General features: G+C 37.5%; 1 protein-coding gene, 1 long non-coding RNA gene and 1 pseudogene across 6 annotated transcripts; 1 reads left to right on the plus strand and 2 right to left on the minus strand.

Moving 5' to 3' along the window:
- Positions 1-2,406: 2,406 nt before the first annotated feature.
- LOC103335690 (pentatricopeptide repeat-containing protein At4g21065 pseudogene) lies at positions 2,407-5,268 on the minus strand (annotated as a pseudogene). Its single transcript, XR_016127713.1, has one exon. The product of XR_016127713.1 is annotated as a pentatricopeptide repeat-containing protein At4g21065 pseudogene (transcript).
- Positions 5,269-5,284: 16 nt separating this feature from the next.
- LOC103335691 (chaperone protein dnaJ 10-like) lies at positions 5,285-9,771 on the plus strand. 4 transcript variants are annotated; one of them, XM_016795199.2, is made up of 11 exons: positions 5,285-5,746; positions 5,867-5,902; positions 5,994-6,106; positions 6,289-6,348; positions 6,508-6,590; positions 6,960-7,128; positions 7,220-7,349; positions 8,487-8,645; positions 9,064-9,227; positions 9,336-9,416; positions 9,523-9,771. In XM_016795199.2, the coding sequence occupies exons 3-11, from the start codon at positions 6,020-6,022 to the stop codon at positions 9,604-9,606; spliced, it is 1,017 nt and encodes a 338-aa protein (XP_016650685.2). In that variant the 5' UTR covers positions 5,285-5,746; positions 5,867-5,902; positions 5,994-6,019; the 3' UTR covers positions 9,607-9,771. The 4 variants fall into 4 exon arrangements, with proteins under 4 accessions (XP_016650685.2, XP_016650684.2, XP_016650686.2 ...); XM_016795198.2 differs by having other exon boundaries at positions 6,018-6,106; XM_016795200.2 differs by having other exon boundaries at positions 5,285-5,902.
- A 130-nt stretch (positions 9,772-9,901) lies between these two features.
- Positions 9,902-10,191, minus strand: LOC148916314 (uncharacterized). Its single transcript, XR_016127714.1, has 2 exons — positions 10,126-10,191; positions 9,902-10,037 (listed from the first exon to the last, which is right to left on the minus strand). It is a non-coding gene; the product is annotated as an uncharacterized LOC148916314 (long non-coding RNA).
- Between the last annotated feature and the right edge of the window lie 690 nt (positions 10,192-10,881).

Consider the following 10,881-nt stretch of genomic DNA (forward strand, 5'->3'; position numbering starts at 1 on the left):
CTCCCAGTTACTTTCCTAGCATTACCAAACGTGAGAAATGAATATTCTATTTCCCATTCATTGAGAAATAACATGGAAAATTATTTCCCTTCAAATTCGTTATATGAACCAAACTAGGCCCAAATGGTTTGAGCATTCACTCCTCTACTTGAGATTATGTGTTCGATTCATCCTTCCTTTTGGTTATGCTTTTTGGTCTGCCAATTCGTATTTGAGTTTTAGATTTGTGAAAATTTTGCGACTTGAAGTCAAAGACGTGCCTCTCTATACTTCATTGAGGAGATTGTCAAATTTGTGGGGAAAGGCATATATCTGGTATTAGACTAAAAGGATATGGTGCAAAGGGGTGATGATTTTTTTTTATTTTATTTCTAATACAATTATGGTGACATGGATTGATCAAATTCATTGGATTAATTAAATGATTAAGATCTTCTTAAATGCGTATAAATGCGTAAATGCTAAATGCGGAGACTCGGGATCCCTAGAAAAGTAATCAAAAATTATAATTAATAATTGCTCAATAGAATTGTTTGTTGAAAATTAATTTATATTCTTAGGCAAAACAATATACATTCTTGATGGGACCAGTGGAGAATGAATAATTTTAAACATAGGACACAACTTTACCTCAAGTGGTTTGAGCATTTACTTCTCTACTTGAGGTTATGTGTTCGATTTATCCCTTTTTTTGGTTAATTCAAGAGGATTCAAGCAAGTTTATAGGTGAAGGTAGACTTGTAAATAACCGGACATGGATCAAATATTGGGTGATCTGATTTTAAAAGAATTTTAACCTGATCCAATTTGATAATTCAATGGATAATTCACAACTAAATCCATATCCGATTAAAAGACCCACTAATGTAGTGGTTTGGAATATTTACTCCTTAGGCAAGGTCTTGGGTTCGAATCCTAGCATCCGTATAGTGTTGTGAGTTTAGTATACTATGCCCCTCTCAATAGAAAAGTCCTAAAAAATAAAATAATTAAAATACATATCCGATCTGTTGGATTATGGGATGTCGGATCCAATAACCCGATCCGAATTCTTTTATGTCATATATAAAAAAGTTGAAAAATATTCTAATTTATTTACAAAAATTTCACAATATTATTATATGTCCATATATATGTATATAGTAAATAATAAATAAATAAAAATATTATATCAAATTGGACCGGCTCATTATCGGATCGAATTAGACCAAATTCAAATTTTGTTAACTTCACTGGATTAACGGATTATCAGAATTATGCCACAATATCTATCTCCAATTAATTAAATCGAATCGGATCAAAATCCAAAAGAAAATAAGGGGATACATGAAAAGTCGGTGAATTTAGGTGTTATTTTGTATTATTTCAGTCCAAAATAAAAGAAAGTGCATTGTACTTGTATAGACCCATCTTCTGAAACAGGGAACAAAGATGATGCAATCACCTGCCAATCTCCCTTTCTGCTTGGATTTGATTGCATGTTGGGAAAGAAGTGTACTTAAAGGCATCAGTGAAGGGATGGTGAGAGCTAGTGGGCAGCCATGCTCTTTCAATGGCTCACATGGATTAGGGAAAAAGGGCGAAAAAGGCATCTCAATTCTTTGGTTTTGTTTAGTGGGAGATTAGTGTTGTTTAAAATGGAAGCTTAAATTAATTATGTTGATCATGTTAGATAGGCTGTGATATAAGACTTTGATGCTTGTCAAAGATTTATTAATTCTATTGATGTTATTCTTAACAACTGATTACCAATATAATATGCGTTCATGATCCATCTCGCTCTTTATTATCCAATCTTTGGAACTCATTTTGCTTTCAAGTACCATATCTTTAGACTTTTTGCTTTCAAATATTTCTATAGAATAATATAAATATGATAGAAGATGTTGCAAGGAAGGAATAAAATGACATGCGCATCTAATCACTTGGTGGTTGTGCACTTGCGGAAGCAGAGTTTCTTCTATATATTATTTATTTAAAAGGAACCGATAATAACATCTGGACGTTTGCATATATATTTTAGCAGTTTAGAAATGCTTCAATCAGAATATTTTTATTTTATACTGAAAATGCTTCAATCAGGAACTACAATCGTGCAAGTAGCGAGATTCTGCACTATATGATATCTATCTGGGTGTGTATAAGAGTCAGATAATTGGTTTTTAATGTACTTGATATTCTACAAGTCTCTGATGACGTCCCAAAACTTTATCCATTAGAAAATGAAAAAAGAAGGGTGAAAAAGGTCCTAAACTAGTTTGAGAGGATTTACCATTGCTGAAACCTAGAATTCACCAAGCAAATTATGTGAAATAGAATCCATGAGAAAACAAGGAAGAGTTACTTATTTCTTTTAGTGTTCAGGTTTGATGCAAATACCACATCCAGCAGTTAAAGCCATCGATGTAAAATTCAGAAACAGAGAATCTAAATAAATCAAACCAAAACCATAGTCAGATGGTTCAAATTTAACATTTCTGGGATGATGAAAACTCAAACCCTAATGGGGTGGCTGATAGTAAGTAAACTAGAGCTCTATTTCAATGTCATATCTCAGTTCGAACCTTGGCTTGCCACAACAACTTTAGGGTTTTGTCCCAGAGTCTCAGCAGTCAGTGCTAAAGCTCAGAGACCGGATTGCATCGAATCAACTATCTAGTGAATTTTAAACAATACAGTTTGTTTCTGTAGGTCATAAATACAATTAGAAAAGTTCAACCGGGCTTTTTTATGCTATTAGCAGAGCTTTTCCTTTGGCTCTTCAAATGGAATATATGCCATGGGCTTACACTTATCTTTGACAAAAGTGAATATACTTGACCTTTCCTTCATCATAATATTCTGGTTTGGTAGTTTGATGTGTATGCTTTCTACAATTTTACATGGATAGCAGTAAAATGCACCCAATGGTGGATTAAATTGTATGAAGACATAAATGAAGAGCAGTGACAGCTAAATCTTATCTGAAAAGTGGCCGTTTGTTAGTAGCAGGGAGACATTCCTTTATTGGCATCTGCTATAGATGTGGCCTTGTGTTAGTAGCAGAGACCTTCCTTTCTAGGCATCTGCTATAGCCTGTATGCAATTTCGTTGAGAACACAGGTAAGTAAACCATGTACATCCCAAATTTCCAACCATATGCTTTCATTTTCTCCCCATCAGGTTTCTTGCCCTCTCAGTTCCATTGAGTTCTCCCATGATGATTGAGGAACAGGTGGTCATGAGGTTACTCGGTCGGTATACATGTCACTTATAATTTGGAAATGCAAAGAATTAATTACCAATCAAAATGGTAATCCTACAGGAATATCACCAGTAATCCCTGCAAGAGCAATCCCCATTCTTGAAATGGTGGAATCGTATTCGATCCCTCATTATTATCTCTCGTTGGTATACCTTTGAAATTAGTTTCATAACAGCATGGCAGTTCTCACAAGATCGCAAGTTCTTCACAATCCGAATTTCAGACCCTGGACTTGTTCTAATTAGACCAAAGGCAAGAGCAAGCTTCTCACTGTGGTGACTCAATTGAAAAGCTTTCTCCTCATCATCAATTTCAAGCAAAACCTCTGAAAGCTTTGGATCATACCCTTCTTTCCTCAAATTATCTTCTATTTCTTCCAATTTTCTGTATATTGTTTCTGCTTCCGGGTGACCTGAATCTCCTACGGCAAATTCATGAATTTCTCCGTCTAACTCAATCCTACTAAACCCTGGTGGTTTTACTAGTCCTTTTTGCTTCATTAATTCTCTAACCCTTGCCTTGTCATGCCATTTTCCCGCTGATGCATACACATTGCCAATAAGTACATAACTTCCGCTATCATTTGAACCCATCTTTAGCTGCCTAAGATGTATTATCAAACGCTCTGCTCTCTCATTATCCTTGTGGACCTTGCAAGCCCATATCAAGTTTCTACACATAACCACATCAGGTTCAATGGGCATTTTTCTGATGAACTCTTCAGCCTCTTTCAAGTGACCCGCTCGAGCAAGGAGGTCTACCATGCATCCATAGTGTTGAATTGTAGGCCTAACACCATATTCATTTTGTATACTTCTCAAATATGCATAACCTTCTGCAACCTGACCTGCATTCCTACACGCCGATAAAACTGCAGTCATTGTCCTCTCATCAGGTTTAATACCAAAATCTTGCATCTTACTGAACAAGTCAATAGCATCTTGACAATGACCATGGCTAGCAAGGCCCGATATCATAGCCGTCCATGCAAAAACATCTTTGTCCACAACGTCATCAAAAACCTGCCTTGCGTTCTTTATACACCCGCATTTTGCGTACATATCAATAAGGGCACTACTAACATTAGCCTTCAAACCAATCCCTCTACTTTCAACAACCCCATGCACTCTCCTCCCAACGCCTAACGCCCCTGTCTCTGCACAAGCTCTCAAAACCGACACGACCGTCGCATCATTATCCTCCACCCCATCATCCACCATTTGCTCAAACAACCTTATTGCCTCGATGGGCCTACCATCCTCAACAAGCCCATCAATCATTGAGGTCCATGACACCACATCTCTGTCAGGCATTCTGTCGAACACCATATAAGCAAGACCCGACTCGCCACCCAAACAGTACATATGTATCAATGAGTGCTGGATATACCGGTCCCACTCGAGACCCGACTTGACTATCAACCCATGAAGCTGTTTTCCTTCATGGGTCAGTCTCAAACGGGCACAGGACTTGAGGAGGAAAGGGTATGTGAACTTGTCGGGACGGGGCGTGTGGTGGGTCGGGTCTTCAAGCATAGGTAGAAAAAGAAGGAGCGCTTGAATCGGGTCGGAGCTTTGAGAGTAGGCTCGGATCATGGTGTTGTAGTAGTAAGAGTTTGGGGCAGGGAATGAGTCTAAAATGAGACGGGCGTAGGAGAGGTCTCCAGAGGGAGACAGAGCAGAGAACGTGAAGAGCTTTGAGAGGTTTTGGTTTTGCTGGTTGCCTGCTTTGAGGATTTGGGCATGGAGCTGCATGGCTTGGGACATGGTGGTGATCTCCATTTGTTTGACAAATTGACAGAAATGAGAGATGGAGCTCTACTTCTGCATGGCAGCTCCCTATTAGGCAGTGTCTTATCTCATTATATATACACTATGGTTTTATGTAAGGATGTCAATTTTCCCCACGCATTACGGGCTACGTTCTTCGCAAGGCTTTCGTCCCTAATGAGTCGGGAATGAAGGATAGAAATCCGGGTATGGAGATGAGTTCGGGGAAATTTTCGGACATGATGTTACGGGCGGGTTGGCGAAGAGGAGTGTCCGACGGTTCGAGTGTGGAAATTTGCGTAACAGGTCGTATTTGTGTCCTAGTCTAGGCACAACTCGGTTCAGTTCAGCAAAAAGTCTAACCGATTGGGCCTCAAACCGATTGCGTAACGGGTCGTAACTGTACTGAACTTTAGATAGGCCAAAATCTCCCCTGTTAATTCATACCTTGGGCCTCAAACCGATTGGGTCGTTATACTAAACTTTTCTGTTCGGTTTGAATCAGTAGGAAAAACATTGCTTGAAATTTTTTGGCACACAGTAGGTTATTCAGCAAAAAGTTCAAAACCATACATTTGGAGGGTGCCAAAATAATGAATAACCTTCTGTGTTTTATTTTTCTTCTTCCTATAAGTGTAAGGGTCCGTTTAGTTTCCGATTGAACTTCTTGAAAATGAACTTCCCATGTCTATGCTATTCTATCGGGAATTACGGATCATGGAGCACCTAAAAGGTTGGGTATAGTTTGTTAGACAGTTAGACGTTTTATTTTCCAATTTTCTTACACAGTACATATCCTCATCTCATCATTCTCTCTACCATTTACTGTGTTTCGTTACCTGAGCTGTGGCAGACATAAGTTACAAGATTCAAAGTTATCTTTAATTTGGTAAGATTAATTTTTCCTTTTGGCAGCATACTTCTTTTCTGAAAAAAATGTCCCATTTAAATGATTCAGTGTGCTTTGCTTGTGTGCTAAGGTTGTGAATCTTGTGATCTGATAGGCATGGTGAGGGAGACTGGGTATTACGATACATTGGGCGTCAATGTTGATGCCACTTATTTTGAGATAAGAAAGGCTTACTATCTCAAGGTAATCAAATCCAAACCTCTCAATTTTCTGACAAAAAGCTTTTAAGAACATCGTAGAACACATTGTTTAGGCAAATGTACTCTGATATATTTTTCTTAGATTTCCTTCTCACGTTTGAAAAAAAAGGCACTTTGAAGAATATTATTGTAGCATCTATCTACTGTGCTTGATGTGTTCTTTAGGCAACACAAGTTCACCCGGATAAAAATCCTGGAGATCCCAAGGCTGCCGAAGAATTTCGGGTAAGCTATTATATTTTGATGCATAAGTGCAAAACAAAAACCCGAGATTTAGAGAATTAAATTTGATGCCAACTTGAATGTGAGTCAAGTTTGGTAGCTTCTAGGGTTTAGCATATAATCTTATGATGCTCATTTGTCCTGGTTATCGTCTGCATGAAGGCACTTGGTGAAGCTTTCCAGGTTCTAAGCGATCCTACCACGCGTGCACGGTTTGGGAAGCATGGAAAGCTATGCATATCACAGTATGTTTGTCCAAACTTGGAAATAAAATTAACCACCTTTGGGTCCGTTTGATAACCATTTTCAGGTTGCTTGAAAGACATATAGTTGCAAAGGCAGCTTCCAAAATATTTGCTTTCGATTGATTCTTTTTTATGTTGAGTTTTACACATACATACTTTTTGTAATGAACTAATGGGTGATGATAGAGAGACGACATTATGTACCACATCTCTAGAGTGGAACTCACCTATACAATAGGTCTCACCTCTATTAGAGAAGAGGTGCACAATGTGTTTATAAATGTGGTCTCCCTAGCATTCTCATGAACACAATACATCAAACACGAAACCGGTTTTTGTTACATTGAAATTACATTGTCGTTTTGGCAGGGATTATTGGATACACACTGATACTACATATTGTATTATGTTCGGGAGTGAACGTTTTGAAGATTATATTGGTCAATTTGCTATGAATACTTTCTATTCACTTCTTGAAATGGAAGAAGAAACCCTGGATCTTGAAGTCCGCAAGGAGAAGGCAATAGAGAAGATGGGAGTATGCCTTTTTACTTTCAGTGTGCTTGATAAATTCCTTTCCTCTAAAAAATTACATCCATTTTCCACCTAATTTTTTTCTTTCTGTGTAGGCATTCCGGAAGGAAAGGGAAGAAAAACTTATAAAGTTTATGAAAGATCGCATCCAACCATTTGTTGATGGTCGTAAGGATGAGTTTGTAAAATGGGTAGATTCAGAAGCACGAACCCTCTCAACCTTTGGTTAGTTTCTTACTCTCTTTTTTCCCTATACAATACAAGAGAAAAAATTCATATATGAATATGTATTGTCAGATTGACCTTGTATATTGTTAGAATCATTCTTACCCCAATTTCAGATATTACCCCAATTTCAGTAAACTTTGATTGGACTCCGGACTCCTCCACAATCCAACTCATCATCAACCCAATTCCTCCTCATCCGAATTACGAATTAGTAAACATGTCATAAAAAGAGTTCATTTGATGAAACATTCAAAAGATTAATGGCGGAACCATGAATTTATTTAGGGTCTGGCTAATTTATTTTTTTTCTTGGCTTCTTCTATAATATAATAGATAATTATTCAAATTGTCTAGAATTTTTTTTTGGGAAGGGGGGCTAAAGCCCCGAAAACAGCATAACTAAACGCGAATGAGGCCTATAATCTAGTTCAATTTAGAAATTCTTTTTTCAAACTCTAACACAAATAAGTACAACCAAACCCCCAAAAAAAAAAACACAAATTAGTAGAACTAAAAGTTGTAGCCAATTAATTAACAAACAAACAACCAATGAATAAAGATTAGGAACTTGAGAAATAAAGCTGAGGTAATCCCTTTAGGTTGCATGTAGATTGGGGAAGATTCAGAGCTTGTTACCATTGATTTAATGATGTTCTAATATATTAATGTTGTATTTGAGTTTGATCAATGACAAACAATAATGGAGCAGGAAAAAAAAGTGTAAGTTGTGTTATTTTAATGTTCTAATGTTTTACCTTTTCATTTTTTAAATCTTTTTGCAAGTTATGTTTGTCTGATCTTGCCCCTTTCCGTTGGTTAAAAAAAAAGAAGAGTGCTATGAGGTACTAGACTAATATTTAATTGTACTGCATTTTTTTTTAGACATTAATTTAAGCCTAAAATGAAACTCAACACCATGCTAAAACCCAATACAGCCCCTTGATAGTTGCACCTTTGCAAAAGATTATGTAACATCCCAATTCTCAGTAAAATTTGAAATGATTGGACCAATTGCAAATGTATTGCCAAACTAGTTTTGCCTTCAGAAAATATGGCAACGCTTTCAAATTGGTTTTGATTGTTGCAATTTATATTGGCACGTATATATATTAATTGTATATATTTTTTTTTCAGCCTGTGGCGAGTATATGCTACATTCAATCGGCCATGTTTACTGGGCGAAGGCCAGACAAGAACTTGGAAAGAAGCGCGCGTTTGGTGGTTTAGACGGATGGGTGGAGAATAAAGGTCCCAGAGCATACGAGATGAGGCCACAAATAGGATCAGCTAAAGGTGCATTTTCTGGTATCAAAGAGTTCTACTTTTTTTTTTTTTTTTTTAAAGTACCATGAGGTGTCCGGGCCAGTTTGCGCGCACATCGACTAATCCCTACTCGCGGGACTGAGTCTGCCGCTGGCCACCAGGTGTTGCAACTGTCGGAACTTGAACTAGGGAGCAAACCCAGCTGAACCCTAGAGTCTTACCCAAATGGCGGACAAACCACTGGGCCACTCTTGGTGGTTAAGAGTTCTATTATTTGGATTGAAACTAAGAATAAAATTATTTGAACTACGTCTACGGAGCAAATAGAGCAAAATTGCTAGTAAATATGGTTTAAATAATAATACGAATGAAAAATGAGTTGTATATATCTTATTTATTTATTTATTTTAAATGTATTGCCAAACTCATGCTTTGTCTGAATTTGTAGAGGCTGAACGTGTAGTTCTACAACAAGACATGATGGAGCCTGAAGACTTTGAAGATCGCTTCCGGACGCGTATTATTCAAGACTTAGAAGCTCCAACATTTGGTATACGATGGGATGCCGCTATGCTTGATCTTGTGATAACTTTGTCAAATGTCTCCCATGCAGTGAGTTCTCATTATTTCCTAGAGACAGACTCCTAAAGAACTCCGCACGTAAGGCACGGGCATATGTTTGAAGAGAAATGATTTGATACATAATGTTTTCCTTTTCAGATACTTAATGAACCCACTGTGCCGGAGGATGTTCTAAAGTTACGCGCTGAAGCGTTGGAGATGTTCGGCATGATCTTCCAAGTAACCCATGCTTCTTTCTTTGCCTGTATATACTTGTTTTAGTATTCACTTGTGCGGCAAGGATTTTATCCACGACCTAATCAAGCTCAAATTGCATTTGTTTTAGGGTGCAACCGCTCCTTTCCTGAGAGAAGGCAGTCTCCGTAATGAAGATGAAGTAGAATATCCAGATTCTGATATGGATATATAATTTGTCACTGTAATTGCTTCATGTACGGACACAATGTTATGTGGACCCATTTGAAGGTTTTAGGTGGGACCTAGAAACACTTTGATTGGGTCGAGAGAATGCGATTGTAGTAAAATTATACCACATTTTCTTATATAGTTGATCTGCCTAGGTTGGTTTCTATGTCTATATCAGAAGCACTACACATGCGATCGATGCATGCGATGCAAGTGGCTAATGGTAATCAAATCAGAAAAAGAAAAAGAAACTTGTGCATGAGAAAGAAAACATGTGTGGGTAAATTGCGACTGTACACTGATACAAAAGGGGGATTTGCACTAAGGCATTAATTATCCAACAACACGCTCTGCCAATTAAGCATTACAATCTTGATGGAATCCAGGTTACAACGAGTTTAAAGTAGCCAATTCTTGGTTGGAAACAGAGTAAGACTACGGCATCCCGTAAGACTCATCTTAACAAGCTTATGAAGGAATCCAGCAGAAAGATGAAGCTCAACTAAACTTGTACCAACTAAACTCCGTCAATAACTCATTCTCGGCAGTGGGACGAGCGAGGCCAAAATCACATATCTTAAGATCGCAACTTGACATATTCATCAAGCATAGCTAGGTACGCACACATTATCTATTCATAGATTACACTATATATATATATATATATATTTATATATATTTTTTTTTTTTTTTTGCTTTGGAATTTATTGTGTGCCTTTTCACATATCAGTCCTCACTCCTCAGCACCTGTGGAGTTGACAGAGCCAGAAAGCGAATATGCAGTTAATGTTGTCAAGCACATTTTTGATAGTCATGTTGTATTCCAGTACAACATGAGAAAGAGAGAGAAGAGATTGACTTGATTTATGAACATATTTTTCTTCTATGCATCTCGAACCAGATTGTTACGCAGTCTCCAACAAGTAGTCAATCTCATTTCCATGAACATTTGAGGCTCTTTACGTTCCAAAAGAGTCACAAGTGATTCTGCACTCCTTGAATCTTCAGACTCAGCCATTTTAGGAAATGAAACCAATTTTGAGCATTTAAGGACAGAAATTGTCTTTAGGTACTTCAACTCAGAAATGCTGCATGGCAGATTTGTAAGGTTTTCACATCCGGTTAAATTCAATTTCTTGAGACGAGTGTAATGTCGACGATGAAGGCAATTCTTTGATGGAAGTCCTGACAATGCAATAAATTACCATAACAATGCAAGAAAGCTACTACCTTTATGAAGGAATCCAGTTCCCATTTGAATGCTGCATGGCAGATTTGT

The sequence above is a fragment of the Prunus mume genome, linkage group LG6 (assembly GCF_029339155.1).
Source record: "Prunus mume cultivar Tortuosa linkage group LG6, ASM2933915v1, whole genome shotgun sequence".
NCBI classification, from domain to species: Eukaryota; Viridiplantae; Streptophyta; class Magnoliopsida; order Rosales; family Rosaceae; genus Prunus; species Prunus mume.